Here is a 12620-nt window from a genome sequence, read left to right on the forward strand (position 1 = left end):
GATTAGATTTAGTTAAAATCACTTCTACTTTTAATTGTACAATACATCTGATTGCATATTCTAATAAATTTTTGAATGTAACTTGCGCAACTGTATTGGAAATAGAGATACCATTTAGTCTCCCAGCCGATTACTTAATCTCTTTGTGAATACAAATTATCATTTCTAATAATCGTTCTTTGTCTATTATTTTGATATTAATGTTTATTTTACTTGTATTTATTATATTTATTTTATTTAAATTGGAATCTAAGATTAATTCTAATATTTATTCAACTGTATAAAAAATTGTTTCTTTTTTTTTTACGAAAGTAAAGTTTTTTTTAATTATAGAGGCACATGATTGACTACTGTTCGATTCATTCGAACCAACAGTAAAGTGCTTTTTTTTCTAACATGCATATTTGCTGCTTGCAATAACAAAGATGTTTTGTGCGAGTTATCCCTACATAATACTGATGCTTCCAATCTTTTTGCCCATTTAGTTTATTTGGTATATAGTAAACTTGGTCATGGGATTGACTGACTAGAAGAGGTTGATAGAATTGCATCATTAAATAATGTAATTCCTTTCCCTCAATCAATCTGAATTGTCTCTATTATACCAGTCCATAGTTTTGACAATTTTTCTACTTTTGCATTAAAAAAAAACATAAACAACAAATTTTCTTTTGAATATTATTGGTATTAACTTCTGTTTTACCATTTCTAACTATTTGAATGATGTAATCATATACATCTGAGTATTTCTTATTTTTATATCTTTCTCATTCCCACACATGGGGGCAACTATGTGCAAATTTAGGCGCAACTTTGTGCAAAAATCCATGAGACATTTTTTAAGACAATTAAAAATTTAGAAAAAAATTTATGGAAGAAGATACACTATATACGAGTTATTTACTTTTATATATTTAAATTAAAATGCAATATTAAAATTTAATTGAATATTTTAGTGAAATACATACAGGTATGTACTTCACTAAAATAGGGTCACCCTAACAGGTCTGTTAGCGCGACCATTAAAACAACTTTTTTTTAAAATGTCTGCTCTTACTTTCTAAATGTGTTCTATATAATAAAATAATACTAGAATTAAGAAATTTTTGAAAAAAAATATTTTTAGGAATAGCTCAAGACCCTTAAACATCAGTCGGGTTCCTATAATAATCAAAAAAATAGTTCTTTAAAAGTATATTTTGGGTCTCAAAAGATGCGAAATTGTATAAAAATAATCATCATTTTAAAAAAAAAATTTTTTTTAGATTTTAGTGAACAGAAAATAACGTTTTTTAACTAAAATTAAAAATGGGAAATTTAACAAGATTTTTTGATTATAATATGTTTTAGTGATGTGTTTTTATAAAATGATGATTATTTTGAAAGTTTTTATATAATTTCGAATCTTTTGAAATTATATAAAGCATGATATACTTTTGAAGAACTATTTTTTGGTAATTATAGGGACCTGTGTGATGTTTAAGGGTCTTGAGCTACCCCTAAAAAAACTTTTTTTCAAAAATTTCTTAATTCTAGTATTATTTTATTGTATAGAACACATTTAGAGGGTAAGAGCGCTCGCTTTGTAAGCGAGAGGTTCGGAGTTCGACTCCCACCACATCCCTGGAAGTACCGCGCTCAACTTAGTTTCTCCGCGCAGCGGCCTTGCTCGGCAAGGTTCGTGTTTCGGAGTTAAAGAGTTGAGAGAGGGTTGCACCACGAATAACAACTAAAAAAAAACACACAAAAAACACAAATAAAAAATGAGTAGCCTCCTCGACTGTAGAGGCCCCCCTCGAGCCTTGGGGAGGTGAATAATCTAAAAAAAAAAAAAAAAAAGAGCAGACATTTAAAAAAAAATTGATTTAATGGTCACCCTAATACCTGTATAGAAATAATTTACTTAACAGGAAATAAAAAAATTAGCTATTAAAAAAGTAATTTATTAATTTAACTGGTCACTATATGCTTACTTAGTTGAGAACACAAAGTTAAGACTAAGCTATTAACTTTTAAATAGACTATGTTTATTTACACTTGGGACAGGTTTACTTTATGATAAAAAAAAACTTTTTTTTATAATTAGAAAAACAAAAAAGGCTTTTTGCCAAAAATTTTGTTCACAGAAATCATAGACTATTTTGCAAAAGACTAGAGCAACCAGAGCGCATGGAGAACAAAACTTTTTTAAACAAATTTAAATATAAAAAATATAAATCCTTAAAAAAAATTCAATTTATTATAAACTGTTTCATATTAACCAATTAATGAGGTTGGTTTAAAAAACCTGAACTAAAAATGACACCTAATATCAACTTCTAAAAATTCAAAATGAAAAACAATTAAAAACAAAAAATGTTGTAAGATATTTTCAGTTTAATATAAAAGTGCGTATAGTTAAAAAGTTAAGAAATTAGTATATTAAAATAACTAAATTTACCAATTATCTGGTAAATTTAACGTAACACTTCCAGAAATTTTATCGCCATAAGCAATATATCCAAACATTCCAATCATGATATAAAAGGCTGTGACAAAAGTCATACTGAAGTTGATAACCCAAGGAAAGTCTTCAGGTTTGCTTACCTCATTAAAAAGAGGAAGTACCTAGCTCAACAAAAAAATTTAAGCATTTAAAAACTTTAGAAATAAAATTTATGTATCTAAAATCAAGTAGCAAAACATGGCTTACAACTGTAATTCCTTCAAAAGCAAAAATAGTAATGCTAAAAAAAATAGGCAGACGATTCCACCCAGCAAACATTGGATAAATTGCAGGATTCTTTAAATTTCTTCCAAGAAACTGAAGTATCATTATAAGTCCAGTAACAGAAAGCACATTAGCAATTGTAGAAATATAAGCGATTTTTTCTAAACTGCGAACAAGTGAGAATACAATAATTATAGGAACCAGACATAAAATAATAAGTCTGGTATCTATACTTATTACAATAGCAGTTATTTCAACAATGGTTTTAGCGACAAAAACAATGTAAATCGAGCATATTCCTAACTGATTGATTGTCAAAAAAGCATTGACCAATTTTCTATAAATATAAATTGTTTAAAACTTTAAGCTATAGATAAACAAAAATAAATAAAAATTAATAATATAAATTACAAAAGAAAATTTTGAAAATAACTACAGCCATTTATTATTTATTTATGATCCACCATTTTAAACTTATTTGTAACTTTTATGTAAGAAAAAGTATGCAACTAATTATGCTTCATTTATGATCTATCATTTCTAAATAATTTGTAACTTTTATTTAAGAAAAAGTAAGCTACTAATTATCAGACCTCACAATTAGGGTCGACATTCAGCAATGTCGACCTAAAAGTGTTTAAGGACAACAAAAAATAGCCAACCTCATTTCTATGATATATCTACACATTTATCATCTTAATAATGCATCAATGGTTTGAGCTACCACAGGTTGGAGATCATGGAATTCTGATTAATTAAATGGTTTGAGTTACACAGGTTGGAGATCATGGAATTCTGATTAATTAAAGTCAATCTGTCATTATATTTACAAATACAAAAATTTCTATGCAAGTAGATGGAGATCCTTGTAGGTAAAATCTATCCAAGATGCATATTAAAAGAAGGAATCAAGCTAATTTGATCATGAAAAGATTGCATATAAGTTATTAATCTTGTGTTAATACCAGCATTAATTATAATAAATTAGTGTTTTTATGCAATTGTTTTAGTTTTATTATAAAAAATCATAACACTTGTTCAACACAAAACTTTTCAAACTTTCTTAGACTAGGTTTTATAATAGTTATGATTTTCTTAAATGTTAGTTGGCATTTTAAGAAAATAAATAAAAGTTAACATGGAAGCTTTAAACTTTATTAAACCTTTAAGATTTCATATTTGTTTCATGATCTTAGTCAAAGATCTTTAGGATATTTTTTGGAGAAGTGTATTCTACAAAAAGAGTGTTTAATGTTATTAAGCGGACCAGTAATTAAGGGGTAAACAGATTCTATCTGTAATTAAGTAATTAAGGGGTAAACAGATTCTATCTGTAATTAAGTAATTAAGGGGTAAACAGATTTTATCTGTTGAACAGCTTTGCACCCCTTCTACATCTATTAGGCTGGCACAGATGTATTTTTAATACATTGTTTCCAGTTTAGGATGTTGAATGCTGGATCTTCGTGACTCAATGCATGTGTTTTGCTTGTGTCTCTGTTTTTATGACTAGGCAACTCATTCTATTATCTCTTAATGAGGGCAAAGTATCAGAGTATTAAAAGTGCACATGAATGGTGTCCCTGTTGATACTTTTGGTACTCATTGTTGAGGCCACATAAAAAGCCCTATGTTACGACCTAGAGTTGTAACATAGGGCTCATAGGGCTAACATAGTAATTAACAGGATTCAGACAACTGCATACCTCATTCCTGTGCTCTATCTATGAATGAGTCCAGCTCTCTTTAAACTTAAATCATGCCAAAAGTAACTCAAGTCTATAACTTCTGCATTTCTCAATCTCCTACTCAGTTAGTTAACTTTGTGACTCTTTTTCCTGACAACCCTAATCATTTACCTTCACATTTTGATTTATGTATAGCCTCTGATCCTAGCCCGTGTTCAGTTTCTCCTTTTTCTCCCTTTGGTAGTTCTGACCATGCAATGATCCCTTTAAATTTTTCGTCTTGTACTTCCATTTTGAAGTTACCCAATCATCACACTACTTATTACTATTCTAAAGCTGAGGATTCTTTTCACATTTTTTTTTGTGATGGTCCTTGGGTTGATTTCTTCTCTCAGCAGATAAATGCGCCTCCTATGTAATCTCCTGGATTCAGGCAGGTATGGATGCTTTTATTCTTTCTCATTGGTTCCAAGTCAAGCCTCATTCTACTCCATGGTTTTTACCTTCTTGTGCAGCTGCTACAGCTGACTGTAATTATTCTTTTAATCTTTTTCACAAGAGCGTTTTTCAACAGAACAAACAGCTATTTATTATAGCAAGAAATTGATAAAAAAAGGTGCTGTCTGATGCTAAGCTCCATTATTCTCAGCTCACTAAATCTCGCATCTTATCTATGTTTGGCTGTAAAGACTTTTGGAAAATCTTCAACAGCTTTGTTAACAAGGGTAAGTCTAACATACCCTATCTCATTTATGGGACTGATTTTATTACCTTTCTCAAAGATAAGGCAGAATTATTTGCAAAAAACTTTTCTTCTAATTTGACTTTTGAACACTATGGCCATTCTCTTCCTTCTATTCTAGTTGAACAGGTTAACCAATTGTTAGACAATTAAACTACTCCAACTTCTAAAGTCACGTCTCAATTAAACTCTTCTACGGCTAGTGGTCCAGACAACATTCCTGTCATAGTCTTGCAAAAGTGTTTTCCAGAACTCTCTTCAATTCTCTCTAAACTATTTGATAAGTGCTTGACTGAAGCTTGTTTTCCTGTCTGCTGGAAAATGACATGTGTGGTTCCAAATTCAAAAAAACTTTGATGAACATTCTGACCGCTCTAATTATCATCTGATCAGTCTTCTTTCTGCTAATAATAAGGTCTTTTAACCTTTGATGAACAAATGTCTAACATCTAATCTTGAGTGAAATAACTTACAGTCAGAAAATTAATACTGTTTTAAAACCTCTGGCTTTATGACTGTCTTCCTTACTTCTATGACTAAAAGATATTATCGTGCATTAGATGGAGGTGGTGAGGCTAGGGCTATTGCTCTCGACATATCTAAAGCTTTCAACAAAGTTTGGCATGTTCGTCTTCTCCATAAACCCGTTACATTTGGTGTATCTGGGAAAGTTTTTGAGATGATCAAATCGTTTCTTTTTAACCGCTTTATTAAAGTCATCCTTGAAGGCCAACACTCTTCTTCATTTCTAGTAACTTCTGGGGTACCTCAAGGTTCCCAAAACCTCCTGTTTTGTTTCTTATCTACATTAATGTCCTTCCCAAAAACCTTAGATCTAAAGTAGCACTTTTTGCTGATGAATCTCTATATATATATACTCCTGTCTTGACAAAAAGTCTTGTCTTTTCGATTGCTTAGAACAGACTGCTGATCTTGAATCTAATATCACTTCTGTAACAGATTGGGGATCACAGTGGCTTTTAAATTTAACTCCAATAAAACTTATTTACTGCAAACAACAATACTGACATTACTATATTAATGAATAGCAATCCTCTCACTGAGTCTTCTTCTTTGTCTTCTTGAATTATTGTTTACTACTGATCTTTCATAGAAACCATATATACAATTGATTGCTAAATTAGCATCCGCTAAGGTTGCTTCTCTTTATTGTGCTTGCCATTTTCTTACTTGTGATTCCATTCTCTATCTCTACAAATCTTTTATTCATCCCTGTATTTAATACTTTATTTGGGCTGGTTTTTCTAATGATGCTCTTTCTCTTCTAGAGAAGGTCCGAAAATGCATTGTAAATGTAGTTGGACTGGCTCTATTTGCTAGCTTGAGCCTTTTTTCTCATTGTCGTTAAGTTGTATCTTTTTCTGTTTTCTACAAAAAATAACGGACACTGCTTAAAGGAGCTATCATCTATAGTTCCACCAACTTAAACTCATTTGCTTACTGCATCTGTCCCTGCATCCTCTAAAAACTTTTACTTGCCTAGTTTTTTTCCTCGCACTTCAACTCTTTGAAACTCTCTTCCATCTTCATGTTTTCCTGGCTCATACAACCTCCAACTTTTCAACCCTACTGTTAACCCTTTTCTTGCTCTATAACTGTATTCTTTTTTTCTAATAACTCCCAACTTAATATGTGGTTAAATAATAATTGGTAAAAATAAGTGGTTGCTTGCAGCCTTGTTGGGAGTGAATCAGAATAATTAAAAAAAAAATATATGGTAACTTCTTTGTGTCAGATTTTTTTCGCCGATCCCTAACAGTTTAAGGTGGGCAATTTGTTGCTGACCTTATTTTTTCTAATTCTGAGGGCTGAATTATGTATAACAATTACAAATAATTCAAAAAAAAAATTAACTCTTTAATTTAAAATAAACAAATTAAAAAAAAAGGAAAAAAAAAGGAAAGAAAAAGAAAATACTATTAATATACTATCTATAAAAAGCTGCAATAATCAATTAATAAAGTTTAAGAAACAATTCAATAAAAAAATATATATATAAAAATTCCCTATTATTTTTTTATCTATATATTTATATTTTTATATTCCCTATTATTTTTATATAATTTTAGATTGTTTCAGCAAGATTATTATATGCAGTAGTAGATAAGTGGTAGAATTTTTGACTCACAAACAAAAGGTTTAAAGTTCAAACCCACCCTAGGTCTCTGGAAGTATGGCAATCAAACTGTTTCTCAATGCATTTTTTGCTTTCAGTATAGATTAAAAAGATAAAAATAAAAATTGACAAAAAATTTTAAACAGCTTTTATTAGAATACTATAACATTTATTAGCTTTGCCCTGGCCATGTAAATATTTTTTTTTTTTTTGATGTAACATAAAGAATAAATCTATGTTTTACACTAACAAATTTATTAACATATTTAGATAAAAGAAATATTCAAAATTTAGTACAGCATATAAAGACTAACTAATTGAGATGTAATATTACATCTTATTAAATTAAATTAAGAAGTCAATTGAGACATAACATTATTAAGAAAATCTATATTTGAAACCTAATTAAAATCCCTTTTTTTTTTACATTGTTACGTCTCAATTGGTTACACTTCAATTCAATTGGTTACATTTCACTCAATTGGTTACATTTTGTAAACTATTCAGGTTTTTAAGTGAAATCAGTTGAGACATAACATTGCGAATTGAAACTTTGTACCCAAATGAGTCGTAACATAACTTTAAAATGTTAGAGGAAATGTAACAAAATTTAAATATAATATAATAGCAATCATATTTTTCTTTTCATACAATTTTATAAATACATGGCAAAATAAATTCAATTTATTTAATGTTTCTATGTGTGAAAATCTTTTAAAAATAATTTTTTTTACCCAGAATTAAAGGAAAAAAAAGGAAAATTCCTGACTTTTCCCTGATTAAAATATTATCCTTTGACTTTTCCCTAACTTTCTTTATTTCCAATTGGCCACCATGTATAACTAGAATATTTAATGTAGATTAGATAAAGAAGATTAAAAAAAAGTGACATAAACTAAATGCTCTTACTTTAACAATGCAGATTTATCACCAAGGTATGGTTTGCTGGCAATCTCAGCCACTTCACCATATGAAAGATGTTGACATTGATATCTGAAAATTAAATTTTAATATAAATGATATCATTAAAATCTAAGTGTTATGTCTAGAAAAAACTTTTATTTAAATTTTTTGTTTTTATATTCTTTTTTGAACATAAGTGAAAAATGAAAGGATTCCAAAAACTTGTATTTTAACAGCACTCAAATATTTTATTTACTTAAAAAGAACATGCCTTACTTATAAATCAACATTTATTTTACTCTAATAAATAAATATTTAATAAATAAAGTCTTGGTCTTATTCTTGGTCTTGAAAGCCTAGAGTATTGGTCAAGGTTGTGGTCTCGGACTTCTACTGTCTTTTACTTTCTTGATTTTTACAAAAAATATCAATGAATGGATTAGCTATTAATAACAAACCGTAGATCACTGCAACTTCCCTCTCTCAATGAGAGTTCATCGTGTTGGTTTGACAAAGTTCTAACTGAAACTTTTTATGTTAGAAGAGTTAAAAAAAAAATCTTTTAATTTTTTTTTAATGTTCAATTAAAATAAAGTTTTGATTCCGGTCTTGTAAAAACTTTTTAAGTTTTGGTCTTGGGTTGATTTTTTGATGTCTTGGTCTTAGTCTTGAAGCATTTAGTCTTGGTCTTGGTTTTGAGCCTAAATGTCTTGGTCTTAGTGTTGGTCTTGGCCTTTACTGCCTTGACTACATCTCTGATGAAAAATCATATAACTTGGGAAGTTTGGCAAAATGTTGAAGTTTGGCAAGTCTAAAGAGAAAACTAGTGAAAAGTAAATTTAACTATTCAATGTAAAACTTTTGATTAGCAAAATTTTTTAGTGCTATACAAAAATTCTAACCACAGTCTTACAAAACGAAAAATGTAGAATCTTGTTCTGCCATTCCCTGTAGAAGATTCACATTGTTTAGCAATATGTAACATTGATTGTAAGCAAATTGACCTCTATAATATGTTTTTCTTGAATGTGAAGCGCTGCTGGCCATTACTGTGATTTTGGACAGTCATCTTAAATTGCTTTAAAAGAATTACTAACAACACCAAGAAGGTATAGGGGATAAGATGAGTTTCAAAATCAGAGCATTGAATGATATGGAAAAATGTTTGAAATAAGTTTGAAATCATGATCATGTTTTCAAACTATTTGACCTGTGGAAGACAATTATTCAAAAGGATCCCTAAATTAAAATTTGCACCTACAGAGAATATTTGCCAATATTACAAGAATGACTAAGTTTTAAACATCAATCTAAAACCAAGCTTCCTTAATGTTAAGTTCTCTGAAATATTAGCTACCCAGATTTCTTGACACTTCTTTCTTTATCACTTCTTCATATGAGCAACCATTTGGTTGGTAGTACTTTGAACATCATTCTTAAAATAATATCTACAATTTCAAGAAAAAATTTTCAAAAGGCATTAACAACTCTAAATATCAGCAACTGATCGGAAGACACATCTGTTCAAGGAGGACTTTTTTTTTAGACTAGGCTAATGCAATAAACAACAAGATTATTTTTGCTTCACTCACATTAATTACACCATTAATAGAGAGAGTGTGTACAAAAACCTGACATTTGTTTTCCAAAGTTGTTAAACTTTGAAACAAAGTTGGCTTTGTTTCTTGTAATAAGAATAATGTTATTTTGTTTCTTGTGCAAAGAATAATGTGATTTAGTTTCTTGTAGTAAGAATAAAGTGATTTAGTTTCTTGTACTAATGGTAACATGATTTAGTTTAAATTAATAATTAATTAAAAAACTGTCAATAACATCTTAAAATTTATGTAAATATATTGACTTTAATACTGACAAACAGCAATCTTTGAATAACAAAAAAAAAAAAGAAAGCTAAATATCTTTTGTTAAATACAATGACACCACGAATTGAAAAAGGTTTTTTAAACTGTGCAAATTCTTTTTTAGTTAAAGCAGATAGCCCATTTAGAAAACAATATTCCTTTATGTCAATAAATACCCCTTATACCTAGGGATTGTAATCCCAGAGGTCTTTTTTAATCCTGGGATTGAAAAACAGATTCAACATCTATATAGTATTAAGTACAATAAAAACAGTACATTTAACTAAAAATATATTTATTAAATGAATTTAATTTATGTTAATTAAATTTCACATGTTAATTAATGTAAAAAAATTATGTTAGAAATAAGGAGATATATTATGTTTTTTGTGCTTCGAAATGCGACTTCAGGAAGCATAACGTGTCCAAAGTTTCATCGCCCAAACGGTTACGAATTTTTATATTGAACAGTCCAGCAGAAGAAAATGCCTGCTCAGCCTTGACACTTGTTGATTTCACGGTCATTAGAAAGGAATTAACTCTTTCTAAATAAACGCCGCGTGTACCCCCATTTTCAAATAATGTCAATTCTTTTTGTATTTTTGATGACAATGTTTTATGTCTAATTGGTTGTATTGGTGATTGTCCTTCTTTAATAACAAAATCAAGTTCCTCTTCAATACTTAAAGTATTACTTTCAGACTCAGGTGAAATTTCAGGTTTCTCAATCAAATTTAGCATGTCAGACTCAACTGATGCTCTTACTAGAGCAGGATTAGAAGTATTTAATCTTTCCAAAAATTCTACCGAAAGTTTTCGACATTTAAATGAAGAAGGCACTGTAATTATTTCTTCATCAACTTCAACAAAGCTTCGACCATTATAAAGGTACTGCAGAGGTCCACTCATATCGATTTGGTCATTATCGAGTCATTAAAGCTCTACACATTTCTTTACTTGTATTATTGTCAGCCTCTTTTAATTTTGTAAACATGAAAATCAATAGCAATTTCGGCTGTAAATAGGTTAGAATCTCGACGACATATTACTGGAACCGTTGCTTTAATGGAAACTAAAGTTGTAATAATCTCTGATATTATTGTCACTTCATCATGTGACAGAGCTATAGAATTATCTTGCACTGGTTAAATATCAATTAATAATTTTTGTATACAACTTTTTACATTGTAAAATCATTTAAGCATTAACAGAAGGCTGCTCCACCGTGTCTTGCAGTCCATTATTAAAGACAGTTGTTTTCTAAATTCAGCCTTAATATATTTTTGGTGGTTTATCTGGTGTGCATTCTCCGGTAATATTAGGTTGGGCTGGAATTTCGACCTTCACATTATGCACCAACAACATGTGTGTAAGAAGTCCTTTTGTTGAGCCGCCACCAATTTTTAAAATCTTCTTGCAGTTTGGCAATTTACACATCGCTGTTTGGCCTTTTTCATCCCACGGAAAATACTTCCAAACAGCTGAGTTACTTTTAATTGTAAAATCCACATACAACATGCTGATTAAATTTTTAATTTTACGATTCTACCTTATAAAAAATGCGCTTTTTTTCAGTTTGAAAAAACTGACAATAGTAATTAAGCTATTAAAAATTATTAACAATAGTAACTAAGGTATTAAAAAATTTAACGCAAATATTTTATAAGTGTTTACGTAAATAACTTTTTAGAAACAACGTAAATTTGTATTATAAAACAAATTATTATAAAATAAATATAAACCGTAATATATTATGATACAAAGTGTGGGCATCGCAAACAAGCATATTATAACAATATTTTTTACTGCTTACAAATCTATTATTTAAATCAGATCATATTCAATTTTTAAATAGTGTATATGCTAACAAACATGACATAGTGCAAAGATTTTCACTTTTGTCTTATTGATATGTAAAAATTATTGTTATTTTTATATACTTTTTCATTACGCTTTGTTTTGTTTAATCTTAGGAAATCCAGGGATTGATGTTAGAAAATCCGGGGATTTTGGGATTATAAAAAAGGTTACAAAAAATTACAAAATACTCTAGCAAGATTATTTAGAAGTAGTACTATGATAAATGGTTTGACAAAACAGCAGTTATTAGGTGCATCACATAGTTAATTAAAAAGCTAAATTTTTTTCTTTATGAATTTAGTTGATAGATTCAAACCTGTATAGTCATTAAAATTTTAATTTATAAACTTTTATTAAGAAAGTTTTGATCATTTTTTGAATCATACTGTTTTAAATATTCTTTTAAATCTCCTCAAAATCTTCTCACGCAAATTCTTTAAATCATTAGCGACAACTTTAAAAGATCCATTGAAAATTTTTTTTTGTATTTCACAAATTTGAAAACCCTTTAAAATAATTAAAATATTTTTTATTAATAGGGTATTTGTGACTGAGGTAATTGGGACTGATATATCTTTGCAAAAATGCGCAAAAATACTGATGAATCGAAGCATTTGAAATTTTTGCAAATTTTTTTTTGGTTTGTCATGCACAAAAAATTTTCTGTTAAATAAAAGGTGTTGATTTGAGTTATTTGAGTTATGAATGCCAAGCAAAT

At 28.9% G+C, this 12620-nt stretch overlaps 1 protein-coding gene across 2 annotated transcripts in view; it reads right to left on the bottom strand.

Moving 5' to 3' along the window:
• The window catches only part of LOC136088867 (neutral amino acid uniporter 4-like), a 67732-nt gene that overhangs the window by 19361 nt on the left and 35751 nt on the right, over nt 1-12620 (bottom strand). For both annotated transcript variants that reach the window (XM_065813866.1, XM_065813867.1), the window contains exons 5-7: nt 8187-8270; nt 2693-3047; nt 2441-2607 (exon numbers count right to left, since the gene is read on the bottom strand). In XM_065813866.1, coding sequence (XP_065669938.1) covers nt 2441-2607; nt 2693-3047; nt 8187-8270 — 606 coding nt within the window. The remainder of the gene's footprint in view (nt 1-2440; nt 2608-2692; nt 3048-8186; nt 8271-12620) is intronic.

Source organism: Hydra vulgaris, chromosome 12, assembly GCF_038396675.1.
Source record: "Hydra vulgaris chromosome 12, alternate assembly HydraT2T_AEP".
Taxonomy (NCBI): domain Eukaryota; kingdom Metazoa; phylum Cnidaria; class Hydrozoa; order Anthoathecata; family Hydridae; genus Hydra; species Hydra vulgaris.